The sequence below is a fragment of the Pelophylax lessonae genome, assembly GCF_965119305.1.
Source record: "Pelophylax lessonae genome assembly, chromosome: 1".
NCBI classification, from domain to species: Eukaryota; Metazoa; Chordata; class Amphibia; order Anura; family Ranidae; genus Pelophylax; species Pelophylax lessonae.
In genome coordinates, this window is record NC_138768.1 from 176,373,358 (window position 1) to 176,396,408 (window position 23,051).

The 23,051-nt window shown below is 42.0% G+C and overlaps 1 protein-coding gene across 1 annotated transcript in view; it reads right to left on the bottom strand.

The window, feature by feature from the left end:
* Positions 1-1,327: 1,327 nt before the first annotated feature.
* LOC309544539 (uncharacterized protein) overlaps positions 1,328-23,051 on the bottom strand; it is a gene marked incomplete at its 3' end in the record, with an annotated part of 95,471 nt that continues 73,747 nt past the window's right edge. Inside the window, exon 3 of the mRNA XM_082243443.1 lies at positions 1,328-1,414. Within this exon, the coding sequence (XP_082099569.1) occupies positions 1,328-1,414 (87 nt within the window). The remainder of the gene's footprint in view (positions 1,415-23,051) is intronic.

Here is a 23,051-nt window from a genome sequence, read left to right on the forward strand (position 1 = left end):
TTAATCAGAGACCCTTCTCATAATAAATTGGTGTCCATTTATTACTCCTCTTTACTAAATTCCAAAACTGATGGGCTTTTGACTACAGAATCACATTGGAGAGTGGATATTCCAAGCCTTACGGAGAAAGTGTGGCAGGGAATTCTCTCCCTACAAGTCCCCTCTGTTATTTCCTCAATGGAAAAGGTTGTTCAGACCAAATTTTTATATAGATCTTACTATACACCCAGTTTTTTTTATTTCACATTGGCAGGCTGTCCTCTCTTGTCTGTTTTAAATGTCCATGGCTGATGGCACATTCTACCATATGGTTTGGGAGTGTCCATCTATATGAAGTTTCTGGCCTGCAGTTATGGAGTTCATTAGCAATCTCTCGCAATTGCCTAACATCTGTGACCCTTTATGATGTCTGTTTTTGCATATACATGACGATAACATTTAACAACTCTTCTACACTTGATCTTCTTTTATGCCAAAAAATCCATAGCCATACACTGGAAATCACAAACTTCTCACACCTACCTTTCTTGCTTACATTATTCAATCGAGCAATCCCACTATATAATCAACAAAGCTTCCTTTACACTGTTTGCGGTTATTTTCACTTTTTTCTAGTGAGGAGTCACATGGATACCTAGCGTCCATACACTTAAAGTTGTGTTGATTGTATATCTGTGTAAAACACCCTGGATCTTTTGGGTTTAGTAGCAGGAGTATCACATCATTTATTAAATTTTTAGGAATCTGTGGCACAGTGATTTTAGTTTACAGTAATCCCATTATATAGGATGACCTATGTGGCCAGAGGATGCCCCAAAAAATTTCACAAAATCTGGTCCACTTGTGTAGAATCTGAACACACTAGAATGCCTGAAGGGTGTGGTAACTCCTGATCTTGTAACGTGTCTGTTTCACCATGTATATTACGAATATTTACCCCCCTCCTTTTTTTCACATGCTCTGTTATGGTTGGTATTCAAAATTCTCTCTATGTAATGGCTCTGTAATTAATAGACACTCTGTTTACAGATACATGTTAATGTAAACGTTTTTCACTCTAGTTTATATTTGGTATCAATTATAAACAATAAAGTTACCTTTAAAAAAAAAGTAGCGTTGATCCAGGAGGATGGCATTTGTAATGGCTACCTCTTCCAAGAGTGAAGCTGCAGAGATCAAGACCTTGTCCTTGGGAACTTTTCTTGGTGTTCTTGACCAGTTTTGGTATTGTTCTAAGGATGACCTTATCTCCTTAGGATGACCAGTTCCATTCGCTGGATGTCAGGATTCTTTGAGCCTACTGACACCCTTTAGCTTCAGTGGAGATTTAAGCCATCTTTGTCTCTTTTTCTGGCAAAATCAGAAAGAAGGAAATATCATTCATCACTGGATATAGGCCAAAAAGTTCTGGCTCCTGTGGAAGCAAGAACAACACGCTCAGCCAGGAGCATGTGGACTTTGTGGGCTCCCTGTCATTAGGCGCCAGGGGTATTTGGGCATGTATCACCAGTGGGTCGTGGATCTTGGTTAGAGTGTTGGGCTGTATGTTGTGGCGGTCACTTTGTGGCAGTAGGGGTGTGGCCTGTGGCTACGCAACATGAAGTCTTACTTGCTCTGCATCCCAAGCAAAAAATATTTCCCAACTAGAAGTGGGAAAGAAAAGAAGGTTTTTTGGCTAGATCCTAAATTAGGCAGAGAGACAATAATGAATGATTCCAGATATTTAATTATGTAGTGAAAAAATATATATCATTACATGAATATGCGGGCATAAATAGAGTGACATAAAAAAAAAAAGAACAGTGACAACATAAAACAAAGAAATGAGACAAGACAACATATATACATATAATAACTGCAACCGGCCGGTGTATGTAAAATTCCAATGGCAGGGGTGAGGCAATGTATCCACAGCAAAAATATAGAAAAAGGAATTGGCGTTAAGCACCAATAGTACCTGTGCAACAGTAAATAATATCAAAAAATGAAATTAAAGTGCAAGGAAATAAATCCTAAATGGGAGCCGCAACGTAAATGTGGAAACCGTGATAAGTGATAAAAATTCTACAGTGATATATAATAGAGCTGCGCTCAACCAATTTTGTACACTAATTATATAAATAAATTCTTCAAATGACGTGGTTGCGATCAGACGTCCCAATGCGTTTCGTCAGCACGTAGGGTGTCGTTATCAAGGTGTGCTGTTTTATACCTATTGGTACCTATTGATTTATTTTGGATGGTGTCATTGGATTCAACAATTTGCTTTATGGTTGTGTACACCAGCAATTGATTTGTTTTTCATTTATGCACATTGCACCTTATATTCCACCAATTTTTTCAGGACTTTTATTATTGACTTTAGTGTGTCATTTATTTATATTGCACTGGATTAGAGCATTTTAATTCATATTATTATATTTCTATACACAATTTGTTTTTTTGCCTATACGATTTATTAATAGGTTTGGACTGTGATAGAAAGCTTGGACTGTGATAGAAAGTCCATATATTGTATGCATATGCATTTCAATGTAAAAAAAAAATAAAAATATTTGTGGAGAGAAAAGCCTGAAAAAGGAATCCGATATCCACCTATATTCCTGTTCCTGGTGGATAAACCATGAATGAAAGTCCCGTGTTGAAATGCATGTTTTGTATAATGCAGAAAAATTTGCTGAATTATGGTGCAGGTAACAGGATTCAAAAGGTGGCTGTAACTTTTATGGAGTGCATGGGATATACTGTGACCCAATATCCTATTATCTTCATTGCGGTTTGGAAAGCAGATATGTGTTGTATGAAGGACTGGCTACAATTGTGTTGAATAGACAACCCCTTTGCCACTATGTATCGTGTGGAGATATGGCAGATCGGCAGTAGTTACATTGGTGCAAGAGATGTTGCTTTTCCCATATACATAGGGGGAATAAATAATCGCTGATACTGGTATACACAGAGCTTGGCTGCTCTTTGAAATGCATATGCATGCATTATATGGACTTCCTATCACAGTCCGAGCTTCCTAGGGGACTTTCTTTGCCAGGGGAATATTCTACAATTATTGATATATACAGCATTGGCTGTGGATACATTGCCTCACCCCTGTGTAAGAGACGTTCAGCTAGACCCAAACAGGCGTTGGCGTGCATGCCCAGGCACATTACTGGGTGTACAGGAAGAAATGTGCATATGCGCATGCGGGTACGCAAACATGCAAACGCATTGGCGCCAAACTGCCTATTTAAGCTGAGCAGTGACAGGAGCACATTGCTGAGTGGTCTTTCAGCTTGTTCCTGTTTACCTGTGCCCTGACCTGCTTCTGGATTACCCGTACTGACCCGGCTTACCCTTGACTCTCCTTTGGATTCCTGCCTGCCTACCAGGGACCCCGGCCTGCGATTGACCTTGCTCCTGTCTTATGCTTTTGTACCTCGCTGCCAGATTGTGTACCGACTTCAGCTTGTATCCTGACACTGCTTCCGTCTCACGTTCCTGTACCCACGCTGCCCGGCTGTTGGCGACTCCTTGGCTTGTGTTCCGGCTTCGCTCCTGCCTTCTCATCCAGCACCACAGAGTTCCAGTTCCAGGTGCTCATCCGGTGATCCACGGCCATCAGTCTCCTGTCAAGGCAACACCTGCTATACCGGCCCTCGTGCCACTCTGTGCCCCACACTGACTGTCATCTCTACCAGGGGTGTTGGACAGGAGGTGCAAGAGAAGCCCCCTCTACAGCTCGATCTTGTAACGTTCATGCGTTTTTGTTAATGGATGGATTTTCAGCTGCAGAATTATCACACTCAGTAGCCTTGTAGAGATACTGTTGAATAAACCTATCCAACTCTCAGGACTTCATCACGGTGTACAGCCTGTTATGCAATATACATATACTCAATCAGATGTTTTAGTGGAGGGATAGAACATATGAGAATGTATAGATGAGAGACAGGCTGTATGGTGATTACTAGGAGTAATATTAGGAGAGTTGCAGGTGATGGTAAAGCAGATAGGTTCTGATGTCTAGTATAGTGCAGATGGTAAGAGGACACAGATGGAGTATACTTAGACAGAGTAACCTAGTGCAAGGATAGTTGAAGGTAGTCCCAAGAGCTAACAGTCTATGCAGATGGTATGGAATAGATAGATAGATAGTCCTGGTAATTGCAGTAGATGACAGTAGGAGATTGGTTAGTAAGGAATCCCCTGTGGGGTACTTATCACTTAGATAGGTTAGTAGTAACAATGTCCATAGATAGAGAGGTGATCCCGTAGCGAGATACGGATCAGCGGCGAGGTTCCGGCGTCAGTTCAGCAAAGGAAATGTCAGCAGCTCCGACTTCACAGGAGAAGGTGCGGTGAACATGTGGTTTGAACGAGCGATGAGTGAGAGAAAGCCGGCGATTGAAATAGCCGCTCATAGCGGCGCTCGGCAATGATGTCATCCGGTCTTAAAGGTATATGCATCTCTTGTTACACAAGATGGGACGCAATTAGCAAAGGAGAAATATGGAACAAGGGTACCAGAGGTACCAGAACATTACAGATCTCCACCAGGTACGCGATACCCTGCCATTGGAATTTCACATACAACGGCTGGTTGCAGTTATTATATGTATATATGTTGTCCTGTCTCGTTTCTTTATGTGTTATGTTATCACTGTTCTTTTTTTTATGTCACTCTATATATGCCCGCATATTCATGTAATGATATATATATACAGTATTTTTTCACTACATAATTAAATATCTGGAATCATTCATTATTGTCTCTCTGCCTAATTCAGGATCTAACCAAAAAACCTTATTTTCTTTCCCCCTTCTAGTTGGGAAATATTGTTTGCTTGTGTTGTGTGCGGTTAGGCTGATCCTCACTTGATACGTGGGGCCATTGTAGAGAGAATCCAGTATTGAGGATCTGTTATCCTCTTTCTTTCTGCCCCCTCTCCTTTCCACTTCGCATATTTGCTCTGCATCCCACCCTTGTTTGTGGCTAGGTATTTCACGTTAGTATGCTGCCAACGAGTCAATCAGGCAAATGGAAAATTGTTATTGATACTTACCATAATTTTCTTTTCCCGATTGACTCCACGGCAACATAGGATCCCTCCCGGTTTTGCGTACGCTAGTTACAGAACACAAGGGCCGGATCAGCCTTAACCACTTGCCGACTGCCGCACGACTATATACGGCGGCAGTCAGCCCCTCACAGGCAAAGTGACATAGGGGTACGTCACTAGCCTGTGAGGCTCTAGGGGGCGAGCGCGCACCGCCAGAGGCGCGCTCCCGCCCCTGCGCGTATGACCGGCGGACTCGATGTCCGCCGGTCACTCGCGATCGTCCGCTGTGAAGGGAGAAAGGCAGGCGGCTAATGTAAACAAAGCCACCTGTCATTCTCCCCTGTGTAACAGCACAGATCATACGGTCCTGCTATGCAGGATCGTATTTCTCTGTTGTTACATAAACAGCCACATCCCTTCACAGTTAGAAGCACGCCCCTAGGGACACACTTAACCCTTCCTTCTCCAGTAAAGTTAACCCCTTCCCTGCCAGTGTCATTTTACAGTAACAGCTATATTTTTAGCACTGATTACTGTAGTAATGTCACTGGTACCCCCAAAAGTGTCAAAAATGTCAATCAAGGGTCCGATCTATCCGCCGTAATGTCACAATGTCACAGTCCCGCAAAAAAAAAAAAAAAAAATCGCAGATCGCCGCCATTATTTGTTAAAAAAAAAAAAAAGACAAAAATCTTTCCCTTAGTTAGTAAACGCAATAACTTTTGCGCAAACCAATCAAGATACACTTATTGCGATTTTTTTTACCAAACATATGTAGCAGAAAACAAATTGGCCTAAAATGTTAAACAATTTAGATTTTTACATTTTTTGGGGGAATTTCATATAAAAAATGTGAAAAATATTGTTATTTTTGCAAAATCGTCGCTCTTTTTTTGTTTGTAGCGCATGATCAAAAAAAAAAAAAAAAAAAAATCGCACAGGTGTTCAAATACCACCAAAAGAAATCTCTGTTTGTGGGGAAAAATAGGACGTCAATTTCATTTGGGCACAGTGTCGCACAACCGGGCAATTGTCCTTTAAATTCACACAGTGCAGAATCGCAAAATAGGCCCTGGTCAGGAAGGGGGTAAAATCTTCCGGGGCTTAAGTGGTTAAAGTTTATGGGAGAGGGTTCCTATTAGATAGAAGTGAGGGTGGAGTCTACCTATTTGTATGCTGCCATGGAGTCGGGAAAGGAAAGGAAAATTACAGTAAGTATTGAAAACAATTTTCCATTGTATTCATTCTTTAGAGAACACTTATATATTTTTTGAAAACACTGCTGTCTTTATTTGTAAATAAATTATTTTTGAGCAGAAATGTAAAACCATTTCTGCTGATCTCTTGAGTATTTTTATGCATAAAAATGATGCTTGCGTAATACTGAATATTTATATGCCTGGAAACAGGCTATTCAATGCGTATATTAAGATTCTATAAAACAGGATGCAGCTGATGCTTTCATTTGTGAAATAACTGCACTTATTTTCAACATTTTGTTTTCTGGAAAACAGCCAAATAACAGCTAGCCTATCACACAGAGGTGCTCATTACCACAATGTGTTATGTTATTAAGCACTGAGCAACAAAATTCATCTTTCATAGATATCATCTACAAAAGGCTGCACTCAAATCCCAGTGAATAGTAGCAGGTGGCATAACAACAAACAGCTTTTTGCTCTTGCTGAGATTTTCTTTAACCTTGACAGATGAATGTTTACATGTGCTGGCTTACCTGATATTCCATCTAGACAACTTAAAAAAAAAATGAAAAAAATAAAAGCATATTTCTTTGTTTTAGGCTAATGCTTTATGTGTAGCTTAGAACACAATTCTCAATGGAGACAATATTGACTTTTAGTTGAAATGAGCTGAACCAACTGACCCAACACCAACCAAAAGTAATTACAAGTTCACTTTAAAGTTTGAGTGTGCCAATCATTTTATGTTCTGTATGCACTGCTGAGATAGGTACTAAACCATGAATAAATTACATTCAAATGATATTTAACAATATAATATATTTGAAAAAGCCTTCAGAATTAAATAAATACAATGGTGTCCCCCAAATTTGGGAAAAATTTGCTCATTTAGGTCTATGGGACAAAAAAAGATTTAAGCCCCGTACAAACGTAGTGATTAAATATTCGGCCGCCGAACGATCGGCCGATTGTCGGCTTGTTAGTATGATGCTTCCGACAGCGACTTTTCGGCCGAACAGAATCTGTTGTGCAGGCATTAAAATTTTTGTTGGCCAACACCAGAACGGCCGATTGTTCGCCAGTCAGTACAGAATTCGTCCGACAAACAGCCGATTAGCAAGACTGGGCATGCTCAGAAAAGAAAAAACACACAGAAAGTTAAAAATCACATGACATCACTTCTGCAGTCGGCTGTTGTTGGCCGACAAAATTCATGTGCAGTCTTTTGCAGTTTTCAGCCGACAGGACAGCACCGGACAAAAGACGGCCGATCGTTCGGCCGACATTTGGTACGTGTGTACGGGGCTTTACTTACTAAATCATTCCCTCCTCCACGCTGTTAGGTGGTGCAGCATCCTCCCCCCATGATCCAGCAGTCTAAGGTCATAATGTCATCAAGATCAATTCAGGATCCATAGCCCTGCAGTGGACGTTATGACGCCAAGAAACAGTCCATCGCAGGAGCATGGGGGAGCGCCTACTGCCAGGGGAGTGGAGGATCAGGTAAGTAAAAGGGCTTCTCCCTTGAAGTGCCTGCCAAGCCCCACTACAAGTGATAATTTTAAAGTTTTCCCAGGGTTGAAACAAGCATTCCAGGCATCTATATGTTATGCATGGTTACATTGGTCCACCTTGGATTCATGTACCTATGTACAGCATGTACCATACTTGGCCGATGCCCGGAAGCTGGAGATTACTGAAGTAGACACCACTACTCCAGTGTTCTCCACTTGCTTCCGGTTTTTACTGAGCCTAATGCATCATGAACACAGGTGATTGACCACTGAGCACAGGAACCATTTAATTTGCAATCAATCAGAAAATGAAAAGCATTCTCTGAATGGCACCCATGCTGAGTGGCTGACCTGTGTTCACAATGCAGGAGAGCAGCCAATAGGTGTGGTACTGAGAAACAAGTTGCAATCACTGAAGTAGTGGTGTCTACTTCAGAGATTTCCAGCTTCCAGGGGCATCAGCTAAATATAGTACATGCATACTGTAGTTACATTGGTCCAAGCTGAACCAACGTAACTATGTAAAAATACACCATGCCTAGAATTCTTCTTTATCCACTTGACTCCTGGAAGGTTTTACCCTCTTTGTGACCTAGCCATTTTTTTTGCTATTCAGCACAGTGCTACTTTAGCTGACATCTGCGTGGTCATTCAACACTACACAAATTAAATTTATATAATTTTTTCACACAAATAAAACTTTCTTTTGGTGGTATTTGATCACCACTGGATTTTGTTTTAGTATATAAACATAAAAAAACCAACAGTTTTCAACATTCAGTTATAAAACATATCCAATAAAAAAATAAAAAATGTAATTTCTTTATAAATTTAGGCCAGAATGTATTCTGCTGCATGTTTTTGGTTAAAAAAAAAATTCCAAAAGGTGTATATTACTTGGTTTGTGCAAAAGTTATAGCATCTACAAATAGGGATGAGCCGAACACCCCCCTCTTCGGTTTGCACCAGAACATCTCGAACAGGGAAAAAATTCTAGCGAACATGAAAAATCAAAAGTTCTTATTTTTAAGGCTTATATGCAAGTCATTGCCATAAAAGGTGTATGGGGACCTGGGTACTGCCCTGGGGGACATGTATCAATGCAAAATTTTTTTTTATTTAAAACAATCATTTTTACAGGAGCAGTGACTTTATTGATGCTTAAAGTGAAACAATAAAAAATAAAAAATTCCTTTAAATATCGTGCCTGGGGGGCCCCCTTAATGTGCCTGTAAAGTGGCCGCATCTGTACGATGTATGTAGCCTGCTGCAGCAATACTCACATTTCTAAAGGAAAAATGGCATTTAAACTTGCTTGCGGCCGTAATGTATTGTCGGCTCCCGGCAATACAGATAAAAAAAAAGTAAAGAACTGCATAGCCCCCCCCCCCCCCAGTCCATACCTGGCCCTTCGGGTCTGGTATGAATTTAAGGGGAACCCCACACTGAAATTTAAAAAAAAAATGCCCCTCCAAATTCTTTACCAGACCCTTGTCCGAGCATGCAGCCTGGCAAACCTGGTGAGGGGGGGGGCAATCGAGCGTCCCCCCTCCTGAACTATACCAGGCTGCTTGCCCTTAACATGGGGAGGGTGCTTCGGCCTTTTTAGAGGCTACCCGCCATATGCCACTCTTCAGCTTTGACAGTTCTTTTATAGGCAAGTTGCGGTGCTAGCGGGCTATGTCACTTGGTAGCACCGCCCCTTTCTTAACCAGTTAAGGACTGCCTGCCGCAGTTATACTGTGGCTGTCGGTCGCGCACCTGCAACTAGGGGTCGAGCATGCGGCGCCGGCGGCGCGCTCCCGCCCCCTCTCGGCAGCGGAGGATCGGATGCACGGGGCTGGCGGCTCCGATTGCCGCTTGACACCCACGATCATTCCTCGCTGAGAGAGAAGGACGGTCAGCTATTGTAAACACAGCTGACCATATTCTTCTCTCTGGAATGATCACAATTTAACGCAATTTTATGTGGTATTTACCAAGCGTTTTTGCTTTTTGAAGAAAATACTGCATTAAGAAGTAACAAATTTATATTTTCAGTATAGCCTGCGATATTTGGGAAAGGTGTGTCACAAGACCCAAATCTTAATGCAAGGTTTTTCAACCAGGATGCTGCAAAGAGTCCCCAGTGGTGCTGCAGCAAAATTCTGCACAGCCGGTACTGACCAAAAAACTGAAAGCTGTGCAAGCCGCCCGACCTGCAATAAGCAACCAATGACGTCGTAAATTTGCCTTGCGGGTGACTTGCATAGCTTTCAGTTTTGCTTGCAAACATACAGAGAACATCATAGAGGAAGAGAGAGCCGGAAGAATACCGGATGTGATTTCTCCCCCTCTCAGAAGTTACCAGTGGAAATCCATAATAATTGGTCAGTACCGGGCTGTGTGTAACTTAGTTATGGCAAGGGCAAAAAGGGGGGCATTAGGAGGAGGGGAACTGTGTTAGAAAGGGGGGATGTTGGAGGGGGATTTGTGATGGGAGGGGAGATTTGTGCTGGGGGCACTTGGGATAGGGGGGAATTTGTGCTAGGAGGGGGGGTGTGATTTAAACTTGGAGGGAGATTTTGGAGGGAGGATTTGTACTAAGAGGGTATTTGGAGGGAGGATTTGTACTAGGAGGGGGGATTTTAGAAAGTGATTTGTGCTAGCAAGGGGGATCAGGGGAATTTAAAACCTAACGACCTCTTCAATTTGCCTTGCAAACTACATTTTAGGGCTTTTTCACACCAGGTGCAGTGTGGTAATGTGTTTGAAATTATGCATTTTCCCGCACCACACAAAAATGTGTTGCCTTTTGCAGTTGTGTGGGGGTGCCATTAATTCTTTAGGACACCCTTCACGCAGCCACCAATTGCATGTATGTTTGCGCCCACTAAAACACATGCTACCGCAGTATCATACATTATGGTGGGGCTCTGTTTAAAAATCATCTCAGCACTATAATGCGTGTTTCACAAGCATAGAGCAGCGTAATAAAAAACGCAACATCCTGAAACATGCAAAAAAAGCAGTCTCACTCGGATACACCTCGTTGTGTGCACAAGCCCTCAGACTGGTGTGCCTCAGGATTGTGCACAGTTCTAAAGTGTGCCTTGACAAAATGCTGTCATTATTGTCTGTTTTTACCTAGAAAACACAAGATTTTTGTCTTTTTGATCCATCATCCTTTTTGATGATAATCCCCTGGGTCGTTTTTGCAAAGCCAGGCCAGAGAGATAATAATCACATAAAGATTACATATAGTGAGTATAAATCATTCAATTGTCTCCTCATTCTTCAACCAGTGAAAGCTATACTGCAAACGAATCTGCCATTCTGTTATAAACTATACTCTGATTGGTCATGCTCCTGGATGTATATGATACTTTTGGTCTTCAGCCTACACATGCCTTTAAAGGGAACATAAGAGGAGATGATTAGGCTCCCCATGGATTAACAAGTTTAATACACTATATTACCAAAAGTATTAGGACGCCTGCCTGTACACGCACATGTACTTTAATGGCGTCTTAGTCTGTAGGGTTCAATACTGAGTTGGCCCATCCTTTGCAGCTAAAACAACTTATACTCTTCTGAGAAGGCTGTCCACAAGGTGTAGGAGTGTGTCTATGGGAATATTTGACCATTCTTCCATAACGCATTTGTGAGGTCAGGCACTGATGTGAACGAAAAGGCCTGGCTCACAGTCTCCACTCTAATTTATCTCAAAGGTGTTCTCTTGGGATGAGGTCAGGACTCAGGACAGGTGCAGGCCAGTCAAGCTCCTCCACCCCAAACTCGCTCATCCATGTCTTTATAGACTTTGCTTTGTGCAGCAAATCATTTAGTGGAGGGGGGATTATGGTGTGGGGTTGTTTTTCAGGTAATGGACTTGGCCCCTTAGTTCCAGTGAAGGGACCCCTTAAGACGTCAGCATACCAAGACATTTTGGACAATTTCATGCTCCTAATTTTGTGGGAACCGTTTGGGGATGCCCAAACATGGCTTCCCACCAGTGCACAAAGAAAGATCCATAAAGACATGGATAAGCAAGTTTGGGGTGGAGGAACTTGACTGGCTTGCAAAGAGTCCTGACCTCAACCCGATAGAACACCTTTGGGATAAATTAGAGCTGAGACTGCGAGCCAGGCCTTCTCATCCAAACTCAGTGCTTGACCTAACAAATGCGCTTCTGGAAAAATGGTCAAGTATTCCTATAGACATACTCCTAGTCTTCCCAGAAGAGTTGAAGCTGTTATATCTGCAAAGGGTGGGCCAACCCAATATTGAACCCTACAGATTAAAGTTCATATGCGTTTAATGGCAGGCGTCCCAATACTTTTGGGACTATAGTGTATGTTTGCGCTGGAAAGCAGATCTTTTCCACTTCACTCCCCTCTAGATACAACCCTGGTGCTGCATTTGAATATTGTCTTACCTTCTTTAGTGGTAGGAATATCCCTGTCCTTATTTAGTCCTTTTTTTTTTTAAACGGATATTAGGCATGCTGGGACATTCGTGCCTAAGATTCCACCACAACCACTTATTAGGAAGGGGAGACAAATAGCATGGACAACTAAATCTCAGTATGTTATGTAATGATGAGTTATGAAATTAAAATTCTTCACTATGTACAGTATGTAAATGTGTGAACAGAAATAAAGTTAAGTTAAAATGTACATTCTCACTAAGGTACTACTGTGTGATGTTGTATTTTTAAAGTTTTTACCATTATTTTACTCTATGGTAACAGAAGGCTGTAGATATTTTTCCCTGCGGGGGTTCAGAATTGGTGACCCAAAGGAAAAAAATAAGTGGCGTGTACAACATGCCAGGGCAAGTTGTGTGTGTGGAAAAATTTTACTAATAGTGGGAGGGGCTTAAAACTTGCATACATACAGCACAGCAGGCAGGGGTCTGAAATGCTTAAAGCCCAAATATGGGCAAAAAAGTTTTCCTATCTCAAGTGCTCATTTTTGTCTTGGGGATTGGAGAATAGAGATATACTTACCTAATCCTCCGATCTTCCCACACAAGACCGATCTTCTGTGTTTCCTGCCCCCCCCCCCCCCCATGGTCTTTTGCAGTGGACTGTTCCTGATGTCATCATGACCATAGACCTCCTCTGTGCATGAGGATATCAAGAACAGTCCACCGCTAGATCATGGGCGAGTGCCTTTTACCAGTGGAACGGAGGATCAGGTGAGTATAGAGGTTTCTGCTCTCCCTTGGACAAAACGAGTAGTTGACTCACACATTGCAGGCACAGAGCTACTGCAATGAAAACATTTTTTTGTGCCCAGAGTTGGGCTTTAAGACACAGAGCACAGGGGTCTAGAACACATATTGCACAGACTGCAGAGGACAGGAGTGCATATCACACAGAGTACATGGGACAGAAGTTGGTAACACACAGACTGCAAAGGTCATGAGTGCATATCACACAGAGCGCAGGGGGGGGAGAGTGCATAATTCACAGACAGCAGGGGTCAGGAGTCCATAATGTAAAGAATACAGAGGTCGGGAGTGCAGAATGCACAGAGTACATGGGTCAGGAGTGCATAACACACAGAGTGTAGGTATCAGGAGTTTGTAAGATACAACGAGTAGGTGCTTCCTCAGTACAGCTCTGCCCCCTCATTACACTTATCCCCCCAGTATAGCTCTGCCCCTTCAGTACAGCTCTCTCCCCCACCCCCACCCCCACCAACAGTACAGCTGTGTATCCTCCGTACACCTCCCCCATACAGCTCTATCCCCTCAATGCAGCTCTGCTCCATTCAGTACAGCTCTACCCATCAGTACAGCTTCCCCCAGTACAGCTCTCCACCCCCTCTCCTTACCTGACACAGCTGTCAGCACTAACTGCTGCTCTGCACCACAGATGTTCTGGTGGGGCTTTGACCCCCTTCCCTTATCTAAAACCCCATGACAGCACCATGGTAACCTCCACAATGGCTTAGTCTTTGGCGTCAGGAGGCAGATATGGGTTGATTTGGGAGGCCTATTAGCATCAATAACATATGTAAATTTCACATTAAGCATCTTTGTCCCAACAAATATAATTTATCCTAGCACAACATTTTGTTCTTCCTGAATTTAAAACTACAGTAAACCCCCATTATATCGCGGTTAAGTTTTCGCAGTCCCGGTATTTTGCGTTATTTTCTGTAAGACCTATTAATATTATTATGGTAATTAATTATTTATTAATTAAATATTTTTGTGTTTTCCTTTGCTCATGCTCTCTCTCAATATCTGTTATGTGTTTAAATGTGTTTCTATTGTTTTAAAAGTGTGTTTAAAGACCTTAAAACGCTTTTAAAAGTACTGTAAAGTTATAAAAACATGCCTATGGTGTATTTAAATAGGGTATTTCTATTTTGAGGATTTTCACTTATTGCGGGTGGGTCTGGAACATAACTCCCGCGATGGAGGGGTGTTTACTGTACCTAAAATTAAATTAAAGCCTAATCTGCCCTCTAACACCTAAATGCCAAACTTACTCCTTTAAATTAACTACATTACCTACCTCTGACTTAACACTGAAAAGCAACACAGCCTAATCTTAAGAGTTAACCCTGTGCATCCTCTTAACATTAGCCAATCCACACATTTGATATTTTAAACCATGACCTTTAGCCTTATTAATTTGTCATTAAACTAGTGGCCCCCAAAAGTAGAATTATTAGCTGAACTATTATTTAAACTATTAGGTTAGTACCTACAGGTTGTAAAAGTTTGACTATACTACTGTATTTGACCAAAAACATTTCTGAAGTCTTTAAAGATGACGATAAATGTATCAGTCTTGCAGAATCCCTTTTGTGAGCTGTATGATCAAAGCCACATATTTTATAAAGATAGCCAAAAGGAAACTTGGTTCCAGGGTGTGCGCACATCCAAGGGTTTCAAAGTTTTAAATATCATATATACTGGTAGGAGTGATAAGTATGCTGGTGAGTTTATTATTTATCATACAGTAAAAGCATGTTGTCTGGTCTGAGACTCCACTAAGATACAGATTGCTTCTTCACGGCTCTAGCTATAGATTACGTTGCTGCTAGAAGGTATGAAACCTAATTTTTGTGTCCCCACATGTTTCTTCAAAGTTGTTTTTTCTGAATGTTTCAAATGTCTGTATTACCACTTATTTAGCTATGTATCTAAGAGCATTATGTTAAATTCTATTTTTCTATTGAGATTGTACTAATAAATTACCTTTGTTTTATCAAATGTTGCAAAACGACAAAAAAATTATGTTTTTTCTTTTTCATGCAGTCATGTAGACCAGGTTTTTTTTTTTTTTTCTTGTGGGCGGTTTGGAAGGCCAGGGCCCAAGGGTCCAAAAGGGGACAGGGAGAGACCCATGACTACCTGACCACCCAGTACTACCCATTGTACCAATAATGTACTATTGCCATGGTATATACTATTTTATTGAATTACATTTCCTATTATAGAAAAATATCTCACCCTTAAAACTCCTGAAGAAGCTGGCAACCACGAAACATGTTAAGTATTGACTAGCAGTGCCCTCCATTAGTATACATTACCAACTTGTATGGACATAACATATTAAGCAGAGTTGAGCCACTGTAATGGGTGTAATTTTTTAATGTATATCCTTATCTTGGGTAAACATTTTTTCATTTTGTAAATTTTTGTAAATAAATTATTTTGATTTTATATGGTCTGACATGTGTCTAATGAAAGAAAGTCATCAAACCCCCTCCCTCTTTTTGTATTCTTAATTGTAATTTAGGATGTAGGTACTACTTTTTAACAACCCTATATGAAAAGAGCACGAAAACAATAAATTCCTAAATAATAAAATATAATAAAATAGATTTTTAGGGGACACACTTTTGTCACGAGATAGAGAATGATGTACTACTTGGAAATGTATTGTTCTGTTACCGTAATTTTATTTTCTATTATAAACAGAAGAGAAATTAAGATAGTACATAAAGTATAAAACACTCAATGAAAGGAAAACATAATTATTTAAAGTAATATTGTCAGCTCGCCACATCAGCTGGGGACTCAAAGTATTCTAAATGTCTTCCACTTACTGTATGTCTACAGCTGACATTGATATCTCTTTTTTTCCATAAAGTTTATTGAAAATTGAACAGGGAAAAACAGAGTTCACAATAATTAATAACAACTTGTACATTTAGATTGAAACAGGCTTATTTTGTAACAAAGTAAACATTTCCTGTAACTATAATTATAATAACCTTCATTTTAGCTGAAAAAAAAAAAAATGCGAAAAACGTATCCTTATTCTGGTGGTTTATTATACAAACATAATTTCGCTATAGTTTCCTTAGTCTAAAGTAAGAGTGACATGTGTTAGTATGAAATTTGTGAACATCTGAATATACCTCTATGTGGCCTGCACATAGAAGGAAATGGTTAGAGCACATCATATAAGCGGGGAAGTAGGTTAAGAGGTAGGTGCAACGGGAAGGAAGGAGTGGGAGAGAATAGAGAGGTGTAGAGGTAATATAGAGAAGTGGTTAAAGGGAGCAGAGGGAGTGAGAGAAAGAAGGGAAAATAAAAAAAAGAAGGGGGAGGGGAGGTGGGGGTTTTATTTCTTTTCCAATGTAGGGACTATGGTTATGGTGTAGATTATGGTCTCTTATAATACATTTCCGCTACTTAGTGGTCTGTATTGACAGAAGGAGGAAGCTCGATAAGCTAAACGTAGAATGTGTACATGTTTGCTACATTTGGGTTAGTACATCTGACAGTAGAAAGATAGATGTGTAAGGCAGATATAGAACAAAAAGAAGGGCATTCAAGGTGGATTGCCCATCACTTTCTGATATTCTGCTGAAGACTGATATTGAAACCAAGTGGCCCAAGTGGTAATATATTTGATACATATTTATATATATATTTGGAGTGTCTTTAGATACTGCTATCAATTGTTCCATTTCTGCAATTTAGTTGATTTGCTTAATCCATGTCTGAAGGGATGGTATTTTTGTTGTGCCCCAGTGTACTGGTATGCTCATTTTGGCAGCATTGATTAGAGTTACTGCGAGGGATTTTGCATGTGAACGTGCTGGGGAAGAGGAATAATGAAGGAGATATTGGGCCGGTTGGTATTCTAAATTGAGGGTTATAATTTATTTATTTATTTTAGGTTCTTATATAGCGCTGTCAATTTACACAGCACTTTACATATACATTGCACATTCACATCAGTCCCTGCCCTCAAGGAGCTTACAATCTAAGGTCCCTAACTCACATTCATACATACACATAGTAGGGCAGATTTTTATACAGGATCCAATTAACGTACCAGCATGTCTTTGGAGTGTGGGAAGAAACCGGAGTACCCGGAGGAAACCCACGCAGGTACAGGGAGAACATGCAAGCTCCAGACAGGTAGTGTCGTAGTTGGGATTCAAACCAGTGACCCTCTTGCTGCTAGGTGAAAGTGCTAACCACTACACCACTGTGCCGCCCTAATTTGCTCTATTCGGTCATGTATAGTGGACCAAAAGGGTTGTATAAGAGGACAATCCCAAAAGATATGTAAAAGAGTACCAGTGGCTTGTTTGCATTTGATATCTCTGATGTCACAAATGTATAGCAGGGGGAATTGTGACTGAATATGTAGGCAATATCTTCATTATGGAGACTGCAGTTTTCTTTTGGCATATTGATGGGATTCTCTAGGGTTATATGAGTGTCTGAATACAAGACTGCCAATTATTTGAAAGGATACATGGATATGTATCATATGGCCATGTAATTCTCTCTTAGTATAGACACAGGGGGATCTCACATATTCCAAGCAATTTAGCAGCAGCAAATACAATGAAATGAGGGTGTTTTTGTGTCCTGCCTGTCATCAGCATATCCAGAGCATTTTTTCAGAGATTCTCCTCAAAATTTGAGTAAAGGAAGATTTTTTTTTTGATTCATAGCTGCTACTCTGTGCCCCTAAAATAATGAACGTGAAGCAGTAATCCACTCCATCTTAAGGAGTTTGCTTTTTCTGCAAACTTGCAGTATTGAAATCACTATCAGTACTGTCAGAGACTCATGTCAAAGGCAAATGTACAACAATTACATTCAAAGCAGCACCAAATCCATAAAGGAAAAATCTTCCACAGCAATTTTAGAGGGATGTGGGATTAACATGAATATCACAGAAGATGGCATAAAGTATGGGTAGAAATGCTAGCAAAGTACATCAATGCACAATAAAAAGCAGTACAGTGTAATTAAAAACACATGACTGTTAACCTATGTTATTCCATACACTTACAAGTGCATGTGGTGTAAATAAGCCCAGAGAAATTAACCAAATTATCCACAATTGTTAACAGAAGCAGTTTATAGTGTGCCAATTACAGTAAACTAATTTATTAAATACGAAGAGGATCTTGTTGGCAGTACCTATTGAAACGCATACATTAAATCTATTTCCTTCATCCATTTTACTGTTTATAATAGTATTTTTATATTATGTATACTCCATCTGGCCCTATGCTTTTTAACAGATAGGGGACAAGGAAAGGTGTCTAACGGTATGTGGACGCAAATGATTGGACTACTGGATATATGCCCTGCATTTGGAAAAGATTCTCTGGCATTGCTAAGCAATGCCAATAATTTGTCTTGAGTGATCTGGCCTGAAATGGCCTCACATCTCCCTGTATAGGTCCAGTCCATCATGTTTGAAGATTGAGCCAACAAAGACCTTTTTCCAAACATATGACAGATGTACAGTACAAGAACCAGTGAGAGGACCTTAACAGATGAAAAGATAAGAGCTGAAAGAGAGACAATGTCAAGTGTCAGCTCCACTGCCGGGTTTTACTAGATGACTCATGCAGCCTTGTTCCTCTGGGTCAAGGGGTATTAGTAGCTGCAGTGTTTGACTTGTTTTGCTCCCCTCACTGGAGCAGCCATGTAACCAGTATAAGCAGGCCAGCACAATAAACTAAGCATAGAACTGAGGGAGAAGGAGCCCCTCCCTAAAATAGGGAGATATCATGATTAGCTGGTGGGGACTATATATCCTTGCATATGTAGGATATATATCTAATATAATATGTAGGCAAATAAGAGAACCAAAACTTTCGATAAGTGGAAGAGTAGATATGAAAACAACATTGTCAGTGCCTTCTCCCTGGACAGGGCCTCTGTAAGACAAGATCAGCAGTCATGGGGGGTATCCACCAGCTGTTGTCCAACCAGCCTGGAATGGAACTTCTCACCAGCAGGAACTCAGAGTCAGCCTATCAATTCTGTGCTTTAGTCCCTCCCTGGTTAAAGTGGTATATAAACTATATTGCAATGAACAGGTTCACTTACAAATATACAGCAAGGTGACCACTACATACATACAGTAGCACAGACTCAGCTATCTAGCTCTGTGCACAAGAAATAATAAAGACAGGGCAGAGATATTCTGTCACAAGCATTTAGATGTACACTCAGCAGCTGCAGTTAAACTATTTAATCAATGAAATACTTGCATAATAGTCTATTCTGGTCTAGGATTTAGCAGCATGGACAGCACATGTAGCTTAGACTTTCTCTCTCTCTCTCTCTCTCCAGTTTCTCCTTCTGGGGTTTTGAAAGCCAATAACCAGGGGCAGGAAGTGCATACATAATCTATTTATAGGAATTTACAGGCATTTACAAATTCAGTCACTAGTGTGCAGCAGATCCCTACACTTAACTAATTAGGACCTAAAGTGGAGCTCCATCCAAAAGGGGAAGCTCCACTTGTTTGCTTTCTCCCCCCCCCTCCAGTGCCACATTTGGCACCTTTCGGGGTGGGAGGGTACCTGTTTTTGATAGGTAGCCATCCCTATTTCCGGGTAATCTCACCGTGGCGAGGTCCCCCGGAAGTTTGGCCCCCTCTTACTTTCCTCACTGCCGGGCCATTCATAAAGCACAGCGTGCTTTATACATGCACTGTAGGGAACTGGCTGTGAAGCTGCAGGGCTTCACTGCCCGTTTCCCTTACAAGGAATTGCAGCAGCAGCACTTGAGAGCCGACTGAAAAATTTGCTAGGCTGCCGACATGGGGGGATCCCTGGACAGGTAAGTGTCCCTATATTAAAAGTCAGCAGCTACAGTATTTGTAGCTGTTGACTTTTATTTTTTTTTTGGTGGGGGGGGGGGGGCTGGAGCTCCTCTTTATTGTAATTAGGGGTATTAAAGAACAAAGCACGCCTGCACCATAGTCTGCTTGCACCCAAAGCACTCTTCCAGGTGATAGGGCCCACTTAGGGGGGAAATGTAAGTCAATAGGAAGAGGCATACTGGATGTTGCATGCAACATTTCAGCCAGTGCATAGTAAAGCAAAGCTTCACAAATGTGGTAGCATGTCCTGAACCATTGAGCTTAATGCACACTAATATACCAGATCTTTGCCATGCAAGTTCCTATCTTTTGTGGGTATTAACCATTTGCCAACTGCAATGCACATATATACTTACGTTGCACTTTGCAAGTAGTTTACCGGCATTATGGCTGAAGATGTGAGCCATAACCCCCGGTATCATTTTTTTCAGACCGGGCTGGTTTTCTCATGAAATCATTCTGAGCGGCTTTTGAGCCTATGGAACAGTTTCCAAAGCAGCGGGAGAGAACCCCCCCCCCCTCACCATTCTTGGGCTTACTGTTTCCACTGGTTCACCCGTGAAAAAATCCAAAGGTGCAGCCGGCTACTCCCAGTGTAGATACTCTTTGATTGCCTCTATGGTCTTGGAAGACCAGAGCGACCTCATGACGTCACTTCCGGTCTAGGCAGGCTGGAACCCTGATCTCTCTATAAAGAGGACCTGCCACCTCTTTTTCTATTACAAGGGATGTTTAAATTCCTTGTAAAAGAAATAAAAGTGATCAAAATAAATAAAGAAATAAAGGGATGGTGTAAGAAAAAGAAAAAAAAAAAAAGTAAAATAAGAAAAAAAAAATAAAGCGTCCCATCCCTCCCTGCTCATAGCAAACATTAGAGTGAGAGCAATAATTCTAGTGCTAGACCTCTTCTTTAACTCTAAACAGGTAACATGTAAAGCAGTGGCGGAGCTAGACTTTTAAAACAGGGGTGGCAAAGGGGTGGCAAGGTATTATTTTGGGGGGTCAATATACAAAGTGTTCAATTACACTAAAAATACATTTCCTGTGTGTGCTGCCGCGTTATGTTTTGTTTTGGAGCCTTTTGGAGCACAAAGGAGTTGCGTGTCAGCTTAACCAATGAAAAGTGTAGCAGCAACAAGTCCCCCATATAGACCTCCCCCTGTACAGTAGGCCAGGGTAAGGTGAGGTCCCGTCCCCCATATAGATCCCCCTTAAAGCATGACAGGGTGAGGTGAGGTCAGGGGACCTCACCCTGGCCTACTGTTCGGGGGGAGATCAATATGGGGGACAGGACCTCACCTCATCCTGGTCTACTGTAAGGGGGGGATCTATATGGGGGACGGAACCTCACCTCACCCTGGCCTGCTGTAAGGGGGGATCTTAATGGGGGACCTCACCTCACCCTTGCCCCCCATATAGATCCCACCTTACAGCAGGCCAGGGTGAGGTGAGGTCCCCCATATAGATCCCCCCTTACAGTCAGCAGACCAGGCATTGGGCAAGGGCAGGTTCCCCATAACATAGATCCCCTTTCCTTTACAGACTTCTCACTACTCAGTCAGTCACTAGTACAGTCAGACAGTACTACAGTAGTAGTCTCTTACCTACCTTTTGTAGTGACCAGCATGCCCCCCATCAATGTAGTGACCAGCGTACCCCCCATCAATGTAGTGACCAGCATGCCCTCCATCAATGTAGTGACCAGCGTACCCCCCATCAATGTAGTGACCAGCATGCCCTCCATCAATGTAGTGACCAGCGTACTCCCCCCATCAATGTATCGTGACCAGCGTACTCCTCCCATCAATGTATAGTGACCAGCGTGCTCCCCCCATCAATGTATAGTGACCAGCGTACTCCCCCCATCAATGTATAGTGACCAGCATGCCCTCCATCAATGTAAAGTGACCAGCGTACTCCCCCCATCAATGTAAAGTGACCAGCGTACTCCCCCATCAATGTAAAGTGACCAGCGTACTCCCCCCCATCAATGTAAAGTGACCAGCGTACTCCCCCCATCAATGTAAAGTGACCAGCGTACTCCCCCCATTCAATGTAAAGTGACCAGCGTACTCCCCCCATCAATGTATAGTGACCAGCGTACTCCTCCCATCAATGTATAGTGACCAGCTTACTCCCCCCATCAATGTAAAGTGACCAGCATACTCCCCCCATCAATGTAAAGTGACCAGCGTACTCCCCCCCCCCATCAATGTAAAGTGACCAGCGTACTCCCCCCATCAATGTAAAGTGACCAGCATGCCCTCCATCAATGTAAAGTGACCAGCATGCCCTCCATCAATGTAAAGTGACCAGCATGCCCTCCATCAATGTAAAGTGACCAGCATGCCATGTCCCCTTCAATGCAGAGACCGGAGAGACTTACCTAAGGTAACAGTTGTTCAGTCTGTGAGTCTGCCCGGGCCGGCCAGCAGCTAGTTCTCTTCATGACCGAGCGGTGAGTGCGGCACAGCGAACCAATCACGTCGTGAGTAGCGGCACAGCGAACCAATCAGGTTTGCAGGCACGCGTGATTGGTTAGCTGTGCAGCTGCTCACGGCGCCGCTGCTGCTCACCGCTCAGTCACAGTTAGGAGAACTAGCTGCAGGCGCGGAGGCGCCCGGCCCACGCTCTATCATTCAGCACAGCCAGGGGCGGACTTACAACTCTTGGGGCTCCCGGGCAATAGGTGAGCATGGGGCCCCAAGGTTTCAAGATGGCCACCATGTGGCCGCCAACTTTATGACACAACATTAATGTGGCAGGCCTGCGTGAAGGGACACCAAGCTCGGTGACATGCAGAGTGGCAGGAGACTTAAAGCTGGTGACCCAATAAAGGAGCCTCTCATGGGCAGTGCCACCTTAACAGCAGCATGGGCCCTGGGGAACCAGTAACCAGGTCCCAGTACCAAGGAGATGGTGACACAGTGGGTGTGGCTAAATTATGCTGCATATTAGTTGTGGCTTTTTAATCTGATTAGAAGTTTTAGTCTGATTTTTTACAAAGTTTTTTTTTTACAATTATATTTATTTTTTTAATTTTAATGTTTAATTTATTTTAATATAATATTTTTTTTACATTCTTTTCACAACGCTGTTGGGGGGGAGGCTTTGGTGAAATATCAGGGGTCTAAATAGACATCCCCAGTTCCTTTCTCTGTAGCCTAATGCTGCA